Source organism: Trichoplusia ni, chromosome 25 (genome assembly GCF_003590095.1).
Source record: "Trichoplusia ni isolate ovarian cell line Hi5 chromosome 25, tn1, whole genome shotgun sequence".
In the NCBI taxonomy this organism is placed as follows: Eukaryota; Metazoa; Arthropoda; class Insecta; order Lepidoptera; family Noctuidae; genus Trichoplusia; species Trichoplusia ni.
This window is the reverse complement of record NC_039502.1, coordinates 4,479,295-4,504,066: the sequence shown is the minus strand read 5'-3', so window position 1 is coordinate 4,504,066 and position 24,772 is coordinate 4,479,295. Positions and strand designations below refer to the sequence as shown.

Sequence of the window (24,772 nt, the reverse complement as noted above, 5' to 3'; positions counted from 1 at the left end):
TTCTTATTTCTCAAAAATATAATCTTTCATAAATCGATCAAGCTGAAAATTATAAACCTACTACATAAAACTTATTATTAGATACTCTATGTTTAAGTATCCATTGAATAGAATTGTCAACATACCAAGGAGGTTCTACTAATTCGTAAGTCATTATAATTCTGACAATCATCCATCGTCATAAATTTATAATGACTTAACGACCAACCTTACTATAATGTAGATTGTACATGGTACATTAAAATAGGTTGTAAAGGTCAGACAGACAGTCCTTCCATATAGACTACGATAGTTAGAATTCGTCAAGACTTGACTAGACTCCAATGACTGCTAGACTGAAGACTGTGATACTGTCTGGAATCGTAGTCTATCGTTGATCTTAGCAATACAGAGTCCACAAATTGTACTTCTTTTAAGTTTTGGTGTTACGTACCCAGAACTATAATACCATTATACCACCCAGGTTTGCGGATAATTAACCAAAGTTTGCGGCCTAATAAACTTCCAGACACCAGATCACACACCAGGTCTCCATTACGCTAAATTACCGTTCAGTAGCCAGTTTTTCTCTGGAAGATACTCAGCTTCATAATCGTATATGTACCAAAGAAATTAGAAGACCTAATTTTTATCCTGGTTTGGAGGTAGCCCCTCCGCTTTTTCGTGGGCCAAATTCATTTCTAATATAATTTACCCTTTACCATTATACTTCTGCAAGTTCTAATACACGAGTAGTACGTTTTAGTACATAATGAATAAATTGTACCTACTTATTTCTTACTCAAAGTTACGGCACAGTTCTATAAGATTCGTGAGAAAATTCGCAATACTGCGGTTAGCAAGTATCTATCGACATGTATTGATATCGGTTTCTTATTGTCTACAATCAGCATTGTCTTCCTATTTTGGTGGTGGTTTAGATAAGCGTGTGTGTCTATGTGTCTGTGTAAGGTTTTTGAGTGATAATTCAGCGAGCTTCGATAACTAACTTGAATACGTTAGGGTTTAGATTTTTTCACACTAAAACACCTTTTTTGTTGTCCATAAAGATTCCTTCTTAGGTGTTTGCCCTCTAACCTAAGTCCCAATACTGGGCAAAATCATGCTGAACTACCTTACTGATTTCGATTTAAGCATTTATCTATATTTAACTTACTGTTTATGTATTCACATAAACAAAAAGATTTTTACATAAAAAAGCTTAAAAAAATCCAACTTATTTGATTTACGTTTACCGATAATAAACGTAAATCCAACAAGATGGATTCTAAAAGGCTCTCTAGCCACAATCAATTCAATGCCTTAACGAAAACATATTGGCAATACAACCTTATCAGAAATTCAGTCGATCTAGGTCTCTTTAGTTGCCAATGTTGCCATATGCCAGAATGCAGTCTATATGCCTACCTAAAATGGAACTACGCTCAACAAGATCACCTTAAACACGATAGTATATCATTACTAAATATTAAGTACTTAAGTATAAATCATGAATCACTTGAAATATTTTTTGAAGTCAATAACAACGGAAAAATCTGCATTCATCTTAATTTTAAAACAATGGTATCGTTCAATCTTCGTTGATTCGTGTAAAAGATATATTCGTTTTCATTTGAGCAGATTGATTTGAGACAGTCCAAAAGGACTTGATCGAATTTCAAGTGAGCTTCAATTGCTTACCACTTGTTGACGTCGCTTGAAAGGGAGGAGTGTCAACCATAGCTCCAAAGTTCCTTAATTTTGTCCTTTCTTGTTTTTATAATATCGGAACTTGTGAGAACACTTGGTTCAACTAAAACTAAAAAAACTAAGGGACTAGGACACACTTCAAATAAAAGTATGTATTATCCACGTATTTTGGACTAAGAATAAATGGTACTCATATTGTACGTACGTATTTAACTCAGAAAACAGAAAGGAATTATAACTTCATGATACTTGTAGATTAGAAGAAAGATGGACAATCGTTTGCTGGAGCCATGCCATGTCCTGTTCGCATTCCTGAATAAATAGCCGTGAAAACTAAAAGTTATTAGTCAAAACAAAAGCGAAAAATTTACATAGACGTCATTGACAAGTCACTGGACTCATACGCCCGCCGCCATGTTCGTTGGCAAAGGAATCTAGAATTCAGCCGGGTAAGGAAGCGTCACGCATTGTGCCCATGCTAATGTGCACCGAAATGAGACAATAATAGTATTGGAGAAAGTGTTGATATGTTTTGAATTTTAAAATTGTTTATCAATTTATGCGTATGTAATGTTTTATTAGGTATTGTTATCGAAAGTTTATTTTTTATTGTCGAAATAAAAACTTCATATTGTAGGTCAATGCTTTTTTTTACCATGCTTCTAGACAATGCTGACCTAGCTAATGTCACATTTATTTTTGTTTTACTATAATAATATTCTGACCAACCACAAAAGTAGCTATTTGTTTAACAGGAACCATGACTACCTATCTAGCAAACAATTCAGCATTATACTTAGGTACGATTCAAATTCGAATTTAGGTAAGTAAACGAAAATTTTATATATTGCCTTGATTATTTTGATAGGAATTTTCTTCAATAATTCACAAGTTAATTTTAATCAGTGTTGGACTGTCCTCGAATTAAAATCACTAGTTGCCTCGTCCGGTGTATGAAAAGTATTGAAAAGCCTAAAACAGTCACTTCTCTTAAGAGTAACACTAGAGATACTTTTTATCATAATGTCCCAAAATTTAACTTTAAATTCATCTTCATTTCTGCTGTTGTTTGGTTTGTTTGTTGCAAGCCATAGGACGTAGAGTCAGGAATCGTGGGGTTTAAGGGACACAAGATCACGAATTTGGACTATTAGTCACGTCTTGCGTACTGCTTTAGAGGCTTTGCGCGTTTTGTTCCCAAAGGACTTGCCGGAACATTGTTTATTGAATTTATGTGCAATATACCTACTTAAATAACTAAGAAGCGATCAGGGCCTCTCTTTAAAAGTAACCTAAATTTAATAAACACCAAAATATTCGAAACTCTCAATAAACTTAAAAACTACATTTATTTCCTAGAGAAATCTATTGAAGAAACTTATGGCATTAGACATGCTTGATCGCTTCTTCGCTGTGCTAAATTATGGATCATTAAACGAACCATTAGTCATCTTGCAACATTACTCATGATGCGGTAACGAAATAGGGCTGAGCGTATTCTAAAAGGGTAAAAAGAGAAAACAAGACTTGTAGTTTACGCGGGACATTAACAACCTAAGTACTTATAACATTGACAGGTCACAGATAAAAAATGAAATAATTGCAACGTTGTTTTTTTAATGATAAGAAAGGAGTTCGAAATTCATAAGGGAAATTTATCTTTGTGATTTTTAATAAATTCGTTAATAATTTTCCGCGACTGATTCAAATAAACATTTTAGGGTCTTTTATATTATCAAATAAAGATAAATTTAAATTCAGTTTCTGTTACAGAAATACCTACTAATACCTACTTAGACACTCACCTATACATTTTTTTTATTAGTATATATAGTAGGTATTGATAAGAAACTTGCGCGTACCTAGTAGAATTAAGTAATAGCTATTCATTACCGGCTGTAGGAGCGGTTTGTGAATAATTCTAACATATTTAACACATTTTTATGTTAAAGAAAACTTCCCAGCAACTATAGTTTATTAATTATTTTCAGTGAATACTTCAAATACAAACCTCGAATATAAATATTTTACATTTCCACTAAACTTCCTTTGTATAAAAATATACATACAGTGAGCATTTACCGTGTTCGTAGGCATTGATAACACAATTATTTTGATAATATCATTAATGTTTTGATATGTCTACTATGGCATAGCAATAACACCGACCCATCAAGTTTGTATAACATTTAGGTATTGCCAACTTACAGCCATAAAACATCAATAGTTAACAGTCACGACACGAAGGCATCAAGTTAATAACTCATGCATTATCTTTATTACTCACATTCAAGTCGTATCCATTTGTAATCCAAGATCGTCGACTCAAAATACTGCATTTTCTTCTCCATTTCGTTAACAGTCCATCATTTTTGCGTTTCGAACGCCGCGTCACTACGTAACGTTCCATATTATTATGTCCACATTCAAGTCAATGTATTTAAAAAAAAACACCGCACAACAACACGATCGGCGCTGTCCACAAATATATTACAACTAAAACATTTAAAAACAACTCCCAACTACCTGCCAAAACATTATAATAAAGTTATATAAAAGTAACGAAGCGAATAGAATTTAATTACAATCTCTTTTGAATAGATTAGCAAGGAGGCCGTTACGGTTGCGTCTCATACAAACGTTAGAAAGTTATGAAAATAAATAAATATTTGAAATGGGAACGCGGAAATTTACTGCCGAAATTTTCGCGCCGTAAATACAACGTTCAGAAACGTCGTCCTGTGACTAAACTTGCACGGCTAATAATATCGTTCGGTGCACAATTGTCGCCTTATTCGTATTACGGTATGTCGGAACGAATACGGGTGCGTGATTCGAATGCTGTGCTCATAGATTTTGATTGTCCCTATACAAATCGGACAATGGTTGGTAGTCGGTACCTACTCGATATGCGCCGTGAACGTTTGCCCTCTATGTTGTCAATGGGTAATTTTTCTAACCCAAATACCTGTCCAAGGACGCAATTGTGTGAGAACTGTATTTGATGGTATTAAATGCCGAATTTAGACCGCGCCCTCATTCGATACCATTATAATTCGGGTCGCATAATTCCGTAGACTGTTGGAAGACTTGTTTGTACTACTTTAGGGCCAAAATGAGAGTTACCTACCGCACGTGCATGCGTAACAGTTCAATAGAATCTAATAAATAAACATTCGACCTCCTTTTTTTCCTAGAATTTTTATTTATGATATACTTACATAATTTACCTCGTCTTGTTTGATTTCCTGTTTGGAAAAATGTTATCGAGATGTTAACAGTTATCGATGTTTCGTAATTTTACCTGCTGACTTGATTTTGTTTAGGTTTTCCCTGTTGGATTCATACATAACGATGCTTACCTACAAAGTTACATAAAACAATTTCGGCGGTTTTTAAAGTCTTTAATCGGATAAAAAGATTGAATATCTATAAAGTATATGCTATTGAATAAGTTACTTAGTTTTAAATCATTAGTTCAAACAAGTACTATATTATAAATAATCGACTGCTTATTTCAATTATATATTTGACTAGCTGTTGCCCGCGACTTCGTCCGCGTGGTTAGAAGATATAAGTTATGATTTATATCTACCCTGTTTTTTCCACATTTTCCGTTGTATCTTCGCTCCTATTAGTCGCAGCGTGATGGTTTATAGCCTGAAACCTTCCTCGATAAATGATCTATTGAACACAAAAGGAATGTTTCAATTTTAACCAGTAGTTCCTGAGATTAGCGCGTTCAAACAACCAAACAAACAAACTCTTCAGCTTTATTATATTAAGTACTATAGATTTGGTAACCTTTATCGTGGTCCTACAGTATTAGTCACGTTTTATTTGAAACGAAGAAAGATTTTAACTGTTTTTTTAAGTTGCTAATTTACCCTTTTCTATATCTCATCATGGGGTGAGGAAGGCGTTGAGTATGGATGTGGATGGATAAAGGGGATTAGGACGACCAAAGAAACGATGGACGGATTGTGTAAAAGACGATATAGCTGCTGCAAAGAGTGTTTGTGTGCGTCTGATAGAAAGGTGTGGAAGAAGACACATGTTGCGCCGACCCCAAATAAAAATAATTGTGATAAGGGCAGGGGAATGACAGCTCTCCTAAACAGATTCAAATTCGCTATTCTGCCTACTTGCAAGCAGGTAGAATAGAATTGGGTAGAAGTAATTCTACGTGATACATTGGAGATTCTTAAAAACGAGTCCACAATAAGTTTTTGATAAGCTGAATAAAACTATGGTTCTCAGAAAACGCGACCTATATTGACCTATTCGAGAAGTAAGCGAAATTCACCGGTGACTAGGCAAGAAAAAAAGAAGAGAGTTACGTATTTAAATGTATAGGCTGCATTTGCATAATTCACGAACGCTCGCTCTAAGGTTTTTGTACATGTGACTTTTCTTTTGTAAATCCCCGCTGCAGAAAGATTTAATTCATTACAGTGGAAGTAAGATTTATATTTAATGCCCCTCCACTAAAAACGCTTTGAGAAACAATTCCTTTGGTTGTTATTGTGAATTAATAACTCAACTAGTAAAATCATAATGATGCTCAAAACAAAACAACTTTAACTAGTATACCTTGAATCTATTAAATTACAGTATTCGTGCGATAAAGAGAATATTCATAAAAACGGACGCAATATTTTGATACGGTAACACATTACCGATTCTTTGCGAATAATATTATGACGTTTATAAAATGTCAAAATCTACAGAGGACAGCGATGGTTTTCAAAAAGTAAAGTCGAAGCGTTGCGCAAAAAACAAACCTACGAAAATACCTAGCAAATGTATAGAATTAGAAAAACAAGAGATCGCAATTGACTTTGATAAAGTTTTTAAGTGAGTTCAACACGACAGTGTTTATAGTCAGCAACATATTTTGAGGTTATTTGTCAATCATTATTTACTTTTCAGGCGAATCAACTGTGCTGTGGACGATATCAAACTCTCGAATTTCTTTGGAGACGTTATAAAATCTGTGAGTAACATTTTGAACGCTAAAAACGTCGTAGAAATAGTTTGTCTTGGACTCGGACATGTAGCTGAATGTAACATATCTAGATACCAACTCGCTCTCTTACTTTGTTTGAAGGACTCCTTAAAACCTGACAATGTACTAGTACATGACCCTATCTTCTATAAAAGTGAGTGTGAACTCTTAACGAAGTTAGGACTCGAAGTTATATTGGAAAACAATGAAGGAAATTATGTAATATCAGATAAAGGGCCCACTGTTGTGTTTTTCCCTCATTGTCCAAAACAATTGACTAATAACTTCCTTTGGAGTAATTGGGGACCTAATTTAGAAAACTGTGTACTTATTTGTAACAGTTTTACATCTCTTGTAGACAATCAGCCCAGTAGAATACTTTCAGAAACTGTTCCATTCATCTTTAAAATACACCCTCATACATCTGAGCAGGCTTTAAACAATAGTTTTAAATATACTGATATCTTTAATGATACTGCAATCCACCATTTCCCTAAAGAACATTTAGAAAAACTTGATTCAAACTTTTGGACCAGAGGTGACAAACCTGCATACGAAAACACTGAAGAATTTATCACATCTCTTATGATACAGAAGCTGAACATCTAATTTCTTTGAAGGTCTAAGATGGCGTCAATAACTTCAAAGCCAGCACTCGTAACATTGAGACAAATACTTTCCGAACTACGTAAGCAAACTTCATCAAAGAAACTGGCAGACAATCAAATGGTTATCTACATTTTCAACCAATACAGAAAGTATCAGACCACGGACCAACAGCATTGCAAAGCTATTGACGAGATGCACTTTAAGGCGAAGACATATTACAACTACTTGCATTTCTCAAGGAAATACAAAGATATCAATACAGAGTTTAAGGGAAAGGGGGAAAGGTCGATTGAGGAGACAGCGCGAATGGTTGGGTTCAAAATGCCTTATGATCCAAAACCATAATGATTAGAAAGTACAAAAATATAGACCTGTAGAAAGATTTCTGTAAATAAATTCTGTTTAGTTTATAAAGTCTTTTATTTGGAATACATTGCATACAAAGTATATAATATAAACTTATGTTTGTAACAAAAGGAAGATATCGTTCTTTAGATATATTATTTTTACCCTGTATTATCTGTACTTATGAGTCTTACTTGAGCTCAGTTTTTTTTACAAAAAAAAAAACTTTACAGTAATATAATGACATAAATGCAATCATAATGCACTGACAACTCTTTTCGATGTTTTTTATTTACTTTTTTAAAGTTTGCCATGTACTTATAATTTCAAAGGAGTTTTTAAAACTATATACAACTGTCATGTATCTACGATACTTAATATAATAATTTCTAATAATCTCTATTGGCTATATTCTTTCTGGAGGATCTTGGCGATGGTCTGGAGTTGCATGTTGCTGGTTCCCTCGTAGATGGTACCGATCTTGGCGTCACGGAAGAATTTCTCTTGAGGGAAGTCTTTCGTGAAACCGACTCCTCCCATGAAGTCTATGCATTTTGATGTCAGAGTTTGAGCGATTTCTGGAATATAAATCGTGAGTTGATTAATGTTAAGAATTAGTTTCGGATGCATTAATTAAATATCGGGGGTCACAAATATGCCCATGAATAAATAATAGGTAATGATGTCTGAGGTCAATGGCTATCTTAGCTAATATTCAGAATGATAAGTATGTACGTATGGCTAGGGTAGGTATTCTTAAATATTCTTATAGTTTTGTCTACTTGAAACTAATTTTCTAACTAACTAGTCCTTACCTGAGGCGTAGTATTTAGCCATAGCGGCTTCCTTGACGAACTCCAGGCCGTTCTCCTTGAGCCTGGCAGCGTTGTAGGTCAGCAAGCGAGCTGCCTCCAGCTGTGTCTGAAGGTGCGCGATCTGGTAGCTGATACCCTGGAAAATATTTTTGTTTTGTTGCAAAATGGAGAACAGGTCCACTTGAAATGTAGTTTTGCGAAGTTTATTTCTGTCAAGACTAGTATTTATTATGTAAAGTTAAAGTCTTCTTGGTGTTTATTTTATCCATAAACTTAATGTCTGAACGACTAACGACATGACTTGTTACATTATGTCCTTTTTTTCTGCGCATTAGGAGTATGGCCTTGGGAATAGGATTGCATATCGCCTGACCATCGGTCGATCTTGTCGAATGTGAAACTATGACGTCACGTTATTAGTAAGTTAGGGCATGCCCACTGTGCCCACAATGGTGGATCTACTCCTGGTGACTTGTTTATCCGTGCAACAAAATAATTGGCTAATTTTAATTGTTGCTATATACCTGGAAGTTGTAAATGCTCTGTCCGAATTGCTTCCTCTCGAGGGTGTAGGGGATGGTGGCGTCCATGCAGCCCTGGCAGAGACCGATCATCTGCGACGCGATGCCGATGCGGCCCTCGTTCAGGAAGCCCGCCGCGTATTTGTAGCTGTGAAGGACAATATAATGTGAGAATACTTGTACTGTACTTAAAAATTGTTGTAATATAAATATTGCACAACTTTCACACAACGCCATCTAGTTTCAAACTTAGTAAAACTTGTATCATGAAAGTATTTATATTCATCCGAAAAGCGGTTTTTAAAGCTGACTAAATAATGTTGGTCTTTGACTATTTTGTCATATGGAGAAGTAATTATTTTGCTTCGAGACTGTCAAAACCACTAGCGTTGCTCTCAGGCAGGGAAACGTTTGCCATATTATTATGTCAGTAGTCATTGTCACCACAAAATATAAATTTCTCGTAAAGCCTAGAATACGTACCCCTTGCCGTACTCCCCGAGGATGCTGCTCTCGTGCACCTTGACGTTGTCGAAGTGCACCATGCAGGTCCCGGACGCGCGGATGCCGAGCTTGTTCTCGGGCTTGGCCACGGACAGTCCGGGGGAGTCCCGCTCCACTATGAAGCAAGTGATGCCCTTGTAGCCCTGGGGAAGTGGACAGGGTTACTAATAGGTACTACAAATTTATGGAAAAAGTTAGTGTTCTTTAAATTTACCAATATCCATTTTGGTGGTACATATCTAAGAATTTACGAATTAGTAGGTACTTCATTGATGCGCTGTTTGGATTTTTAGCAAAGTTTTGCTGGGATTCTGGAGACTTTTGAATTTCCCAATTCTCAGAATTAGATAACTTATACAATTGAAAATGATCCGAATCAGACCATTGATAATATACACCCCAACTCCTGTACTTAAACAATTTGCTGGTGTGAGGGTAACGATTCTATGCAAATAACCGTATTAATGATAGAAGTAAATGAGTTGTGGGACATGTAAAAGGAAGTGGCTGCATACCTTGGAGGGATCAGCGTTAGCCATAACCAGGAATACGCCAGCGACATCAGAGTTGGAAATCCACATCTTGGAGCCATTGATGATGTAGTGCTCGCCATCTTTCTTGGCCACAGTCTTCAGGGCAAAAGCGTCTGATCCGGAAGAGGGTTCCGTTAAACAGAAGCTGCCGGCCTAAAAGGAATAAGCAAATTGTGAGAGGTTTCAACAAGTAAATCTTTAAGTTCCGTTAGAAACAGAGTAATTTTGTTTTCTATAAAGGTTGTCAGTGTGAACTTTCAACCTTCAACATGAAGGCGTCCACATAAAGATTTATGTGCGCATGACACGCAATAGGTACTAGCAGTCGCATTGGCCTATATCAACCTCTAATTTATCCATTCAGTCAACTGAGTTTCTAGCTTTTTTAATACGTCCTAAGAAAACAAGCACTTACCTTTCTATCTGAAATCGTAAAATTTGAAAATAGATTATATGTCCTTATCCTTAATTCCTAACAAGTAAATATTAGATGGTGCAGTCAAAAAGTCAACAATCGACTTTTCAGAAATTCCACTTACATATTCAGTACAGAGCTTCGTCAGATACTTCTGTTTCTGCTCTTCAGTTCCGAGCTTCATGAACAGGGAGTTGACGAGAGTGTTGTGAATGTCCACGTATGCGGCGACAGCGGGGTCCACTCGGGAGAGCTCCTCAACCACCAGCATCATAGTGAGGAAACCACAACCGGAGCCGCTGTATTCAGTTGGGGTTTCGATACCCATTAGCTGAAATGATAAGTTGGCTCCAATTAGGTATTTGGTATGTTGGTATTGTTTCCACTGCTTGGAATCTGCTGATTCCTTGGGAAGCAGATATCATGAGATGTGAACAGCACAGTATAGTTCTTTAACATGGCAAGGATAAGGTAGGTCAAAACTTTGTAATGAAGCGAGAAAGCGCAATGCAATGTGCGTAGCTGCGTCACTCTTACACCTCGGAATCAGGAGTTTATATTCATCGCATTGATAACATTGAGTTTTCGTACCACTGGAAATATTCCTTTCATTTTGTATGAACTACGTTTTAAAATTAATAAGCCAGTGTAGACATACCCCATTATCAAAAAGCAGTTGTCGTACGCTGTCGTCGATGCGGTGTTCTTCCTCCATCTTCTTGACAAGAGGTTGGATCTGTTCTGTCGCCAGTTTCCTGACTGAAAAGAAGACAGAAAAACGTTCGTCAGTTTTTGCTAAAGTTTGCTAAAAAAAAAAGATTTTGAATGTTTTTCTAGGATCTGAACAGTTTCCCTATAAATATGGAACACAAAAAGATCAAACGTCATCATTTAAGCTTTATTTGATGATAAATTGATGTATTGCAAAAATAGTGCTTACAATTCCGAAGGTAATATTATATACTTGGTGTAGTCAGGGCCGGATCTAGGGGCCCAGGGGCCCCTTGGTTCAAGTTATTTTCATTCAGTGAAAAATTTATCGAGCTTCTTTTTAGATGACGGCTTTGGTGGTGGGCCCCTGGTCATAGTGGGCCCCTAGGCACTGGCCTAAAGTGCCTTATGGATAATACGGCACTGGGTGTAGTCATATGCCAGAAATGTAAGACATCCGATCGTCACTTAGGCAACGTCATGCACGGTTGATACGACAAATTATTAAAGTAGCACTCATATCTTATCGTTTTACGAATCGTAGCAGGTGGTTTTTCGCAAACTTCATATTGTCATGATTATCAACTTCAACCACCGAAGGAATGATATTGTAATCACAATACAGCCATAACTATCCCGAGAAATTCGCCATGTCATAAGATTTACATGTCCGCACCCCACGACTTTAGAAAACCCCGGTCTTATTTCAAATATAGTACTGGGCAAACATTTCATGCATACCAAAAATAAAATCTATCTATCCTAAAAAAATTAGAGTGTCTGATGCGAAATTATCATTGTGTCAAAGTAGGTATTGAATAGGGTTCAGAAATACCAAAACTTTTTTAAGACTATTTTGTCCTAAATAGTAGTTCATTTTATGCACAGAAGCGGATGAAATACCGGGTTTTGTTTAAACCATAGCTACAGATACTATCCAGTCCATCTCCGTTTTCAAAATGGGGGACCCCAGCGTCTGCATAATTTTTGTCACAAACATAAAAAGTTCCTCACGTAAAAACATCACACATGAGGTTACATTTGTAGAGACGTCTAAAATTTAATTTTCAATTTGATAACATCTTGGTCATCAATGATTAAATAGCAAATCAATATTCTTCACAATTATCCGTTAATTCAAAAACATGTTTTTATTGTCTTAACATTGCCAAGGTCGAGCTTATCAGATATTTGTAGCATGATTTCTTTATCATCGAATCTATTTGGTAACTATCAAAAAAGATTATTCTATAGCGGAGATATAGGCATTAACTACTTATATCTAAAATTCTAATATCGTGTTGGCTTGCGACTTTTCATGATAGACTTTCGATATTTTACATCTAACTTGGTAAATAGATACTTCTACAGTTTGCGGCCATTTGGCCTCTTTCTTGTGAGTTTGTATGCAATTATTTACCTACGTATGCAGTATGCACATTGCATAACATATGAACATAAGACCTTACTCAGTCAACAAGTAGGTATAGTATCTTTTGAGGGGGACTGCGTCAGATGCGATAGACAAATAAATAACAGAGGTAAGGGTTTTTGCAATCAAGGATCTAGATATAAATTGTAAAGCTGTAGAAAATATATTGTAAATCTAGATCTAGATCGTTAAATGATGCAAGCCTTTTAATTTTGATAAATCTTCCAAAGTTTCAAAAATAGGAAAGATGTTTCGGCAATTACAAAAAAAGATTTAAGTAGTTCATCGGAGTATCATTCTGAAATCTTTCATATTGCTTTGAGGTTTTGATTTTCTTCCCTTTTTTTAGTTGCCTCTTCAAAGATATAAAATAATATATGTTAGCCCAATATCAAGGGACGTTTTTCAGACGAAATCAAAAAGGACGAGTTTCTCGATTTCAGAAGAAGAAATTCTAACTGGAAAAATAATTAACAAAATCAACTAGATTTTGTTAATTATTTTTTCATTTAACTTGCATTAACTGTCATTTGGTCCCATAAAGTGTTTGTTCTTGAAAAAATATTATGATACGTATAGCAACATCGAAGTTTATCGGACTATACTTGTAGATTAGGTACCGCCATACACGCCTTAAAGCATCCCTTGACATTGGGCTAACATTGTTGTATTTTATATTGTCTCTATCTATTACATATCTATAGCTATATATTACAGATAGATACGTCTATCTGAGTCCTAAACTAGGTTTAACAAGCTGTCGAATTGGATTTACTTTTATGTGACTTACGTCCAAGGAAGAACTATTGTAAACTTACATAAGTATCAAGATTAAGTAGGTTTAAGGAGTATCTTTATATTGCTCTTATCACGATAACTTCGTAGTACTAGCAAATATAAGATTATGTCGGTATAAAAATGCAGTGCCTTATTTAACAGTCGGATGTAAGTTGATCTTTGCACAAATTGTGAATGTCACATTTTGCGCAAGTCACAGTCAAGTTACCTAATTTTCTTTTCTTTTCGAATAGAGTTTTTTAGTAGATATTAATATAATGAAAACAAGATTTTTTTATGAAATTGGTAGGTTCTATCTTAAAATTGGGTTGTACAAAATTAATATAAGACTTCGCAAATATTTTCTATCAACAAATCGATTGTATTTATTGTACTTATTTTCTAAATACGTAGAAACGTAAATTCATTTTGTAAGGCAGCAAGTTTTGACATTTTTAATTGCCTTAAAAATATTATATCCATAGTTCATCGAATCTTTTGACTACCAATCTATTAAATTCTAAACATAAATTACGATATCATTGTAAAGAAATAAAACAAGTTCGGATTACGATTACGAATCACTTATCAGTAAAGTGACGACTCGGCGCTAAAATATGTGCTTTTAAAACATGTTATGGCACTGTTGTCAAGCATTCAGCCATCAATAAAATAATGGCCGGCTATTGAGGCCGCGATTCGCACATAAAGAGTACAAAGATGAAGAAGTTTATTTAAAGTGAAATATCTTTCAAATATTTCTGTTAAATCGAGTTAAAAAAATAATTTGTAAATACGGCCAACAGCTGGCAATAACTTGTGTTACGAAATGTAGACATATTTTATAAGTTATTATGTGGCTTATACTGAAAGGGACAAAAGAAGAAGACTGAGTTTAATGGACGAAACATAATGAAAACATGTTCGGTTATTGCGGGGTGTTTCTGTCAGATAATGAGAAAATGGTCGGTCAGAGTCCATTGTGGACTTGATACTACACAAAAGGTGTAATTACTAGCCATTAGACGATCTAAGAACAGCGTTAACTAAAATAATAAACAAGAAACTAAACCGTTTTTATGAAACATTTAGAAGTTCCAAACTGTCGTGTTAAATTTCAAACCTCAATTTCAAACCGGCTGAATCAAATTTAAATGCACATGTAAAGTAAAAAAAAAAACAAGCAACCGTTGGTCATTAAAACAGGTCAAGATTATGTTGTTCGAGAGACATTCAAAATAAACAAAATCGTTACGAAAGTGGTACAGCGTACGCGTCGAATACTCTACACTCTATGGTCTTTATCATACATTCCTGCGTATATCTACGTTTAATTCATTTATATTATTTTAAAAAAGTAAACCTAACCTCTAAAAGCTCAGTTTACTAAAAATATCTACACATTAAATAAAATTTATCGCTACATTCTACATCTTATCAAGCAGGCAAAAATATTTATCTTTATTTTTGTTGCCAAGTCTTTAGCTATGCTGATATTTTTATCGTCAGATAATATTGACATCGTAAGTATAATTACATCACTGTAATGAGGGTGGGTCGTTATTGTGATAAGAATAATGATAATTCAAAAGAAACTGAAAGTGACTTGTAAATATGTAATATAGATACTTTTTGGCGTACAATTATTAAAACCCAGTTGAAAAATGTCGTACATTTTAGAAACTTGATTAACATTGATAGCTCTGCAGTATAAACAGTATTATACTAGATACTTTTTATTAGTAAATAAGACACCAAATTATTTGTACCCTAGCTATGAGACATCTGTTGAAATAGCAGCAACAGTATTACAGTAGTAATACATTATCAATAAAAATTTAAACTCTCTAGCTTCACGGTTCATGAGATTAAGTCTAGTGACAGAAGGACGGATAGACTGCGCTGGGTAAGTAAAAATTTCGTTTACACCCTATGGTACCTTCTTTGTATAGTTACTGTACCACATAGTTGTATTTATAATTACAATACGCCTCTTAATTCGTCGTGGTTTATGCGATACATGCATCATGCGTACACATTGTAAACGCGAGTCTTGAATGCGCGTACATGGTGTGAATAGAAAAATGTGTGTATAGGCCCTTGGTATTTTAATCAAGTGAAAGCTAGCCACATTACTTTATACTACACTATTGCACCCTGTAGGTACAGTTGTTTCAAACTGGCAATAAGGTACCTAGATTATAGCCAATTGTCAAAAGCATTTTTGCGCGACATACATCAGTTTGGTTTTCTCACGACTATTTATCGGGATCGCGCGACTAGTTTCGGAACCAACCGGAGTCTATAATGGCAAGCTGGCGCGCTAGTGGAGTGCGAAACTTGTCGGGCGATCTCGATTAATTAATATGCAGGCGTGAAGTGTTAACCGATGTATCATTTAAGCAGGTAAATCTTCAGACCTACATGCTTCAGTTTTCTTGCAAGGGCAGAACTAAAGTAAAACATCTCGTGTATAGCTAGCCTAATAGTTAAAAGAGTGAAAGCTGCCGGACGTCAATCAAACGAAACTTATGAAAACTACTTTTACATAACAAACATAAGACATGTTTTCTTGAACCAGTTAATGAACTACGTATTTAATAATAATATATTCGATAAATAAACTTGTTTGGATACACGTCACTATGAGGTGATAAATAAATCCTTATCAATTAGAGTTTTACACAACAATTATTGTGCAATGAGACCATTAAATTATCTTGTTAGTTTATTTAATATACTGCAGTTAATTATTGTTTAATTTAGACTAAATAAATAAAATTCTGATTCAATATTTTTTGTCGATTCTTTAGCCTAGAGCGAAATGCATTATAAGGACCTACGTGTTATTGGCTTTTTAGAAAAATAATCAGAAAGTAGATGTGTGTAAATGTTCAAGAAATTTGAGGTCTTTGACAAAATTGGTTTAAAATTTTGCAGAAGTTTCTTGATTTTTTAGCTCCTAAACCAGTTATTGCGCATTACGCAGATTAAGTTCTAAAAGTATATTTTATTACCAGCCGACATTAATTACGATTCACCAAATATATATTAAAGCGAACAGCAACAACTGATGATCGATCCAAACTTTAAGTAGATAATAATATGCACTTCATGTAAAGTTATGCAAATTACAACACAAAATGTAGGACAGCTCGTAAAATTTAGTGACAAACGAATATACATATCTAATTACCTATTTACTATCTACCTAGTACTAAAGTCGCATAACATCCAAAATGTAGCAATTACTTACGTTTGCAAAAAATCGTCTTTCGATCAATGAACTATTTTAAGTCAGATATAAATTATTAAGTTTGTGTAGTATTGTTGTGTGAAGATTCTTTTTTCTTTCTTTCTTACTTGTTTCCTTCATGGCCAGTTCATCTTCAGTCAGCACGCTCAAAGGTCGCTGGGGACCCTCCGAGCTGTAATTCCTCTGCACTTTCGCTGCAACCACGGGAGCCCGCCATTGCTCCAGAATCTGCAAAACCGGCTACTTTTAGAACGAACTTTAAACAAAAACTCATTCAAATCAAACTTTCAATTCAACAATCAAAAATAGATCGATTTATTTATTTTTAATTAAAGCACAGACACACACCTTGCTGCCAACGCGGCGTAATGGGAACATTATTGTTTTTTATTTTTTAATATTTGCAATGGACAACGCGATGGATGCGGCCGCGCCTTCGTTGAGCGGACTCCGAATCGAACTGGGTTTATTTCTCGAGGCCGGTACGTTATCTCACTCGCACTAAGATAACATGGTTTTCAATAGTATGCGAGACGATAATATGAATTTAATTCATTGGGATAACCTTGACAGTTACAAAGTACGTGTTTGAACGCCCAACTTGTTTCATCTGATTAAATATGGTAATGGCCAAAAGTGTTGAAGTAGCGTATTGGCAAAAATCTATCTAGTGGCAAACAATAGATTTTTTTAGTAGAAGTACTAGTAGAAGTACTGAAATTAATTTCTCGTGTCTAAATTGGTAGTTCGGACTAGCTCCTATTTACTTGAAAGAATGCTCTAGTTCAGGCGAAGCTTAAATCAGTAATTATTCCGCCTGTTCTATTTTAGATTAATTTTATTCTTATTATGACGCGTATGTATGTACGCAAGTTTGTAAATCGAGAATTAGGTGAACGAATATACCGGCTCAGCCCTTGAACGCGGTCAATGCCATCGAGCGCAGTACAGAGGTATAATTTTGCTCTGGAATTGTATTAATTCTTTCAACCCGGAGCTAAAAAAATATTAATGTAAAGAAAACGACTTTTTTTTCAATAAAAAAAGAGGTCTGTCAAAAAGTTGTACAAAGTAAATATTAAATAAGTTACAAATAAAAGCAGGCGTTCCAATTGATTTTTATTACACTTTGAAACCTAACTGATCATTCGAAACATAACCAACTAGTATGAATATCGTTAAGATTTTATTTCTACACTATTTTTTTAACACTAGCCTAAACCCAGTTAAAGTTTTTAAGTCCGAACACTAACACTGCTCATTACACAGACTAGAACCGATACCGACTTCTAAGTACGAACACGGGGAAATAATAAAATTATATTTATAATTAAATGTTTCTTTAATGGACACATTTTGTGTCCAACACCTATAAAACGTAACTGAGTGTCTCAATAACCGTTAGTCACGTTTGCAAAAATAATCGCGTGTAATAGTTACCTCTCTCTGACGCCATTGTTTTCCAATTGACCTTTTTAAACTCGTTACATTATGTACTTATGTAATTCGTAGGTATTTGGTAAAAGCGGTTGTATTTAGCCGTATCCAAAACAGACACAACGTCTCCTATTAACAAATATAATAATAGAACTGTGTTAATATTTAAACGACAAAAAAATGCAGAAATCTGTCTACACATAAGGGAAAAATAAACGGCTGAATTCAAAACCGAAGTGTGTGGAAAAGCTAAAACATTAATTCTAATTTCTTTCACCCAATAACCTTCACCAAATTAATAACGTTGCATTATTATTTATTTTATGATAAGCAATATTATTCCATGTAAAAATTTCTAGCAACAATTTTGTGCATAATTGGACATGTGCAATGCGCAGTGCACATGTGATCACGCAGTGACCACTGCCATCACCATCATCCTGCTCAATAGAAATATTTAAAATATATCACTTTTGTTACGATTGGTGTTAAAAAATAGAAGGGGCCTCTTTATTCATTTATCTATTTGCAATTTAAGTAGAATTGAGAGCTTGTTAAGTTCTCCGTCATCACAGTCTGGGTCACCAATAAAAGACGTCACAGCGCGACAGCCCGATGAATAAGTTAACGCTCAATTTTGAATCGTAGTATGTTATGTATCACGTACAATATAATAGAAGGAGAGTATAAAAATAATCAGGTACCAAGCGGCCGGGTTTGAACTATTAAATTATACGGTGGCTAAAGTTCATATACCTATGAATAGAAACTAAATACTAATTTATGAAAGTTGAGTGCTTTTGTTTTATTTGTACACGGTAAATTGTACACGTTACTGTTAATTATGAGTCGATTTTATTTATGTTTTTCAGTACACGACGTTTTTACTTTTAATCTATTTATTGTATTATCTGGTCAGTTAGTAAAACAAATCATTGACTATTTAACCGGGTTAACCGCCGCAAAAGATTACCGATAATAAAGTATCAAAAACTTAAGTCCTTTGCTTGAAATGAAACGTTACTGCCCTGACAGCCGGATGTGTCTTAGCTGTTGGTACTCCCGTTTTCTAGAAACATACAGAAAGTGGCGAAAAATTGCAATATATAAAAAACTTCCCATATTTAATGTAACTTTTTTAGTGCTTTGTGTAACTAATTATGTTCGTATACTTCTTAGAATTACTTACATTTTTGCTAAATTGATTACTTTTAAAATTATAATAATAAATTTAAGAGTCAGATTAATTACAAAATGTTTAAGATTAATCACAAAATGATTCAAGTGGTGAAATTGACAATCATATTTTGTAACATAGTGGTTTCTTAGGTTTACGCGAATGTTAGACATTGAAATGAAACTACTTTTACGGATTTTATCGCTTATAAATAAAATCCGTAAAAGTAGTTTCATTTCAATATTTTGTAACAATTATATTCCATCCCATACCTGAAATACCATTTATTAATAGAATACAAAGTTATGTTTGTTTTTGAGGCTTGAAGATTTTTCTACACTATTAATTTTTCATTTCGATGTGAGCGTAGGGTAAACTAATCAATATGTTATGGTAACACTGTACTGTCAAATAGTAATGGCATGGTTCGTTTCGTTTCTTGCGCGACGTTTCTCGAAAATTACGATTTTTCGATGTCATTAGATCAGTTGCACGCGGTTTATTAGTAAGTGTATTGTGTGTTGTTACAATCTTTAGCTCTGCAATTGAGTTCGCTGACCACGACTTGTCAAAAATCTTGACTGTCACGAGTTTGACTTGACTTTTCGCGTGTGGAGTTCTCAAGAATTCATATCCTGAGATCTTGAACCGATCATCATAATTGAAAGATGGCCAAATGGGGCGAGGGTGACCCTAGATGGATCGTGGAGGAGAGGCCAGACGCTACTAATGTGAACAACTGGCATTGGACGGAGAAAAATGCAGGGCCGTGGTCAAAAGATCGTTTGAAGGAGTTGTTGAATAAATTCGTGATTGCTCAGAATGGTGTGGACTGTAAGGTGACTGAGGTGGAGAAGATAGACGGGGAGGCGTCAGCGAACAATAGGAAAGGAAAGTTAATATTTTTCTATGAATGGGACATTAAGCTGAAGTGGGAAGGAACCTTGGCTGGTAGCAAGGATGTGGTGAAGGGGGAGGTGCACATACCGAACCTGTCCGAAGAAAACGACGTTAGCGAAGTGGACGTAAGTAGTTATGAGAACATTTTCATTCATTTCATCTTATTCTTATGGTTGACATTCATCTCACATTAGTGAAACATAACCTAAGTAATAGGATAGAATTTCTTATTCGAATTTAAATCTTTTGTTTTTCTCTCACTTCGTTATCCTACTTGTACAGTTGGTAGCATCAAGGAAACAGTATCCACATACAGGAAGCTTGTGGTTTCATTGTTTGCTACAATTTACAGACAGTTTAATTTTTATATACCTAATTTTATTTACTGAGTGCACTCTAGTAATGAGAGAGCTATGTTACGATTGATTATCTTATCTTCATTGGCTACTTAACCTTGACTGCTTGCATGCTGTGTGAGGGTCCAACCCAAATACAGGTCCAGGATAACTATTTGTGCTGGTTTAAATATCCCTTTTGTTAAAATAGCAAAGTTTCTCAATAAGACATCTAAAATTTGAACTAGGCTTAGGCAATATAGACCATACATATGTATAGGTAAAAGTGCATACTTATGTACAGGTTAAGCTTGTAACTTGGGTTTGGTAACAATGTAATGATTTTAGTTGACCAAAGCCCCTTAACCATCTTGAATCTGCAAGAAGTAAAATGGTTTTAAAGGAAAACAAAGTGTCATATCCTAGACAGGTACTCCTTTATTCCTTAAAAATAACTTATATTGAATATACAATAAATGTTAGTAGGTTTCTCATAAAGGTTTAAATCCTTTCCAGCAATTAAAGTACCTTATATTATATAATCTTCAATCCTGAAATGGTAATCTAGGTCAGTTAGTTTTATTTTCTGTGCAGTGACTTGCAATTTTGATTGTATTAGCTTTGCAAGTAGGGCAAATGAACTTAAGGTTGTTGAGCACATTATTAGGGTTTTATTTTCATGTATTTAGATACTAAACAGCTGTCTGTAAAAACACAAAGTTATATCTTCAAGAAAATTGTGTAAATCAAAGAAAAGACTACAATCATTGCTATACTATAGCCAAGATTTTGGAAGCAAACCCTTTTCTTAATGCTATATCAAAAAATGCTTTATATTTAAGTATATACTTTCCTTAGGTATTTTCTTCTTGTCACTTAATAAATATTCTACAAGAATCTAGATTATAGAACATTCTCACCTTACCAGCTGTTTACATGAATTATGTTAAAGACACAATGAATATGTGACAAACAGGTGAATGTGGTGTATGTCATCAGAAGTCTTACTTAGAACATGTATATATAAATAAATCTTTATTGCCTTTTTGTCCATGTCTAAAATGATAAGAAATCATTGTTATTAGATTATTTAACACTAACGATTTTAACACTAAAATGTGCATAAATAAATCTAAAATATTGTAGAATAGAAAGTAGAACCTTATATGGAGATACAAATTAAGTCTACAAGTAATAAAAATACAATAATTCTTATTTTCTTCTTTCCAGATCTCTGTCACAATTAAAGGAAGTGGGGAAGAAGCCCAAAGAGTCAAAGCATTCATGCACAATGTAGGCCGAGATAAGATCCGGAAGCAATTGACCGAATACATCCGAAGTCTCAAGGAAGAGTTCTCCAAAGGCCTCATCCTTCCTAAAAAGGGTGAAGGGCCCGTCAAACCCGACAATGTCTCGATGATCACTAGTGGATTTAATAAGAAGGTTTCTATGGACCCTGTAGTTTCAACCAAGACTAATCAAATTGGATGCAAATTGGACACTAAATCCATTGAGATATCGGAGAAATTCCAATGCCGCGCTCAGGAGTTTTATGACGCAATGACTCGAATAGAAATGGTCACGGCTTTCACACAGGTATTGTTAACAACCTCATTAACAGTTTTCTAGTTTTCCACTATTACATTGTTGTTTTTAGAGTCAAATACTCAAAAATTCCCCTTTTACCATAATTATTTTACTATACCTATTCATAAATACTTATATTTGCAGGGCCACGTTAAATTGGACGCAGAGAAGGGCGGTAAGTTTGCCCTATTCGGCGGAAACATAACAGGAGAGTTCAGGGAATTAGTACCACCTAAGAAAATAGTCCAATACTGGAGATACAAGCAGTGGCCCGACCAACACTTCTCAGAGGTCACCTTTAACATTGAGGAGAAGGTATGTATGATAATAATATGAGCATGTTAATATACTAACTGTAAAGAAAAGGGTTCTTTCCATGTAAAGAGAAGGTCATTATTCAATCGGTTATATAAGAAGATTTACAAGAATAAGGAATACTGGATAGGTATTAAATAAATAAGACTTGCCCTGACCTAGCAACTATTCAAACTAAAATATAAATATTTGGGGATAACACTGCTGTAGAATTAAGTTACTAGAATATAAATTTCTAAAATAATTTGTATTGTGATATTATGCTTGCGATGGAAATATTTGAATATTTGGTATGCAATGGGTCAACTTCAGTACCTTAGTTGGCAAAGCAACTGATGACTTTCTTCTTTATGCTAAGATCTATCATCATTGTTAAATAGTGACACGCGCTTGTTGTGACTTGAACATTACTTTTACTATGCTGTAGGCTTTCTCCTGAAATAATCAAGTTCAGTTTATTTCGTGCTTAGGCACATACTATCTACGGTCAATCAGCAGCTAGAGACACTGATTAAACTGAATTCTCTACTCAATTACAGTATGATTCGAGTTACCAGTTCAAATCTGAATCAATATCTAAACCAAACCACAACTTATCTTTAATACTCGCTTTGCTACTTGCTTCCATAATGTAGTTACAGGTGGTAATTTTAGGTACAATTAACGATTATGGACCCCGTCTTCTTCTTTTTACTAATATCAGTTATCGCAATTCCAGGACGACCACACTCTAGTGACAGTGAAACAGGATCTCGTACCGACGGCCGAGGTGGACCAGACCCGCGACAACTGGCGGCGGTATTACTTCGACAGTATTAAGCGCGCGTTCGGCTTCGGGGCCTTCCTGTGATCCTGTACGCCAGTACAATAATTAGGTGAGTTTCATTAGAATATTGAACAGCTGTACTTTGTCATAATTAGACGTCAAGAGATACGCCTGTAAAGAGTGTTTCCTGTGAGATGACGTCAGTCAGAAAAAGACATGCTGTGCCGATCCTTCACAGGGTCTGGGGGATCTGTGTGGGGGATGATGATTGGTTAGACGTCAAGACACAATTGTATATTCCTGCTTTGATTATTTAAGTAATAAATATTTGGCAGAAAAATTGTCCTACTAAATGTCCCAACAAAAGCTTTCTTTTTAAATTGATCTTTAAGTGCCAGGGTAAAGAAAAAACACGTCCTGCTGTTAGTTACTTTTTCCGTTTACGTCAGAGGACGCTTATGGAACATGCTAGAGTCGTTGCGATTTTTACTTATTAACATTTCTAAGGCTGAATTTTAAAAGCTGTCTCGTATTTTTTTATCAAACCTTTTCGTTTTAATCTGTTAGCAACTTTATTTAACAGTCAGTTTTTATTGTTCCAGGTTCAATTTTACCAGTAATGTGGTTCGTTCCAAGAATTCAAGCAAAGAACGACTTTTATATAACGCAGAATTTTCATTTTATGTAAATTTTGTAATGCATCTGTGATGTCTGACATATTGTGCCGGTTTTGAATGCGTTGTATCTAAGGTTTGGATTCGGGGCATACATTAGGTAGATTCTTGATCTATTAGTGTAATGTTTGACTTTGCTGTGAAAAATTAGGTTAATCTGACATTTGCTTACACCTAAACTGCTTAAAAAACGTCCAAATTTACAGTTAGCTTAAGAAGTAAAGTAGTGCAATGAATTAGGTAGGTTAAATCCATTTTTGGCCTAAATTTCGACAACTTTCGGTTCAAAACATAATTATTTACTTATAAGGCCTTTTGACATACTAAAAAATGTGTGGTGTGCCAGATTTTATTTCATTGTTCTTAGTTTATTTTAATTAATTTCAATAATCTCTATAGTTTAATCAATTTATAAAAAAATGAATTGGTACTTATATGCCCTGAATACATACCTCTTAAAGCATAATTACTTATTACACTAAAATCTGAGAATCTTAGTAGCTGTATCGCTGTTAATTTGCGCTTAGAACAACTTACATCAATACAAATAAATGCACAGTATATAATATTAATTTTATTTAACCCCCCAAACTCCTCCCCCATCAATTCTAATTTCTACTATATTACTCATAATATGCGAAATGGCAACACCTAAAAATAATAACTTCCGTATGTCTTTTCAATTCTTGGAACTTTTTTTTTATTCTCTGTAATTGAATGTATAAAACTGAACTGCTATGTTGCTAACCAGAGCGAAAGTTAGTTTTTTTTTAATAATTCAAAATAATTATTCGTAATCTATTGTGCATTTATTTGCATTGATTAAATCATTTCTTGGCTTAACTTTGTAAGTAGCTGATGATTATGTGTAACCGTTTTTTTATTTATGGGATGCTCCAATAAATTATGTTAGATGTAGTTTGGAGTTTTATTTATTGACCTTATGGCCCAAATATAATGCAGGTG

General features: G+C 34.6%; 5 protein-coding genes across 5 annotated transcripts in view; 3 read left to right on the top strand and 2 right to left on the bottom strand.

Annotated features, from left to right (window-relative positions):
* The window catches only part of LOC113505317, a 101,072-nt gene extending 96,343 nt beyond the window's left edge, over positions 1-4,729 (bottom strand). Inside the window, exon 1 of the mRNA XM_026887947.1 lies at positions 3,977-4,729. Within this exon, the coding sequence (XP_026743748.1) occupies positions 3,977-4,099 (123 nt within the window). The 5' untranslated portion in view covers positions 4,100-4,729. The remainder of the gene's footprint in view (positions 1-3,976) is intronic.
* A 1,637-nt stretch (positions 4,730-6,366) lies between these two features.
* LOC113505315 (SRR1-like protein) lies at positions 6,367-7,306 on the top strand. The gene is made up of 2 exons (XM_026887945.1): positions 6,367-6,546; positions 6,622-7,306. Exons 1-2 carry the CDS (start codon positions 6,404-6,406, stop codon positions 7,304-7,306), a joined length of 828 nt encoding a protein of 275 aa, XP_026743746.1. The 5' UTR covers positions 6,367-6,403.
* LOC113505316 (protein FMC1 homolog) lies at positions 6,622-7,716 on the top strand. Its single transcript, XM_026887946.1, has 2 exons — positions 6,622-6,685; positions 7,292-7,716. The coding sequence occupies exon 2, from the start codon at positions 7,325-7,327 to the stop codon at positions 7,649-7,651; it is 327 nt and encodes a 108-aa protein (XP_026743747.1). The 5' UTR covers positions 6,622-6,685; positions 7,292-7,324; the 3' UTR covers positions 7,652-7,716.
* Positions 7,708-17,086, bottom strand: LOC113505313 (short/branched chain specific acyl-CoA dehydrogenase, mitochondrial). The gene is made up of 9 exons (XM_026887944.1): positions 16,964-17,086; positions 16,723-16,843; positions 11,098-11,198; positions 10,564-10,770; positions 10,007-10,177; positions 9,471-9,634; positions 8,991-9,135; positions 8,467-8,602; positions 7,708-8,229 (listed from the first exon to the last, which is right to left on the bottom strand). Exons 1-9 carry the CDS (start codon positions 16,991-16,993, stop codon positions 8,051-8,053), a joined length of 1,254 nt encoding a protein of 417 aa, XP_026743745.1. The 5' UTR covers positions 16,994-17,086; the 3' UTR covers positions 7,708-8,050.
* Positions 17,087-19,633: 2,547 nt separating this feature from the next.
* Positions 19,634-24,724, top strand: LOC113505311 (activator of 90 kDa heat shock protein ATPase homolog 1). Its single transcript, XM_026887943.1, has 5 exons — positions 19,634-20,254; positions 21,695-22,060; positions 22,196-22,366; positions 23,085-23,241; positions 23,735-24,724. Exons 1-4 carry the CDS (start codon positions 19,898-19,900, stop codon positions 23,214-23,216), a joined length of 1,026 nt encoding a protein of 341 aa, XP_026743744.1. The 5' UTR covers positions 19,634-19,897; the 3' UTR covers positions 23,217-23,241; positions 23,735-24,724.
* The last annotated feature ends 48 nt before the right edge of the window (positions 24,725-24,772 follow it).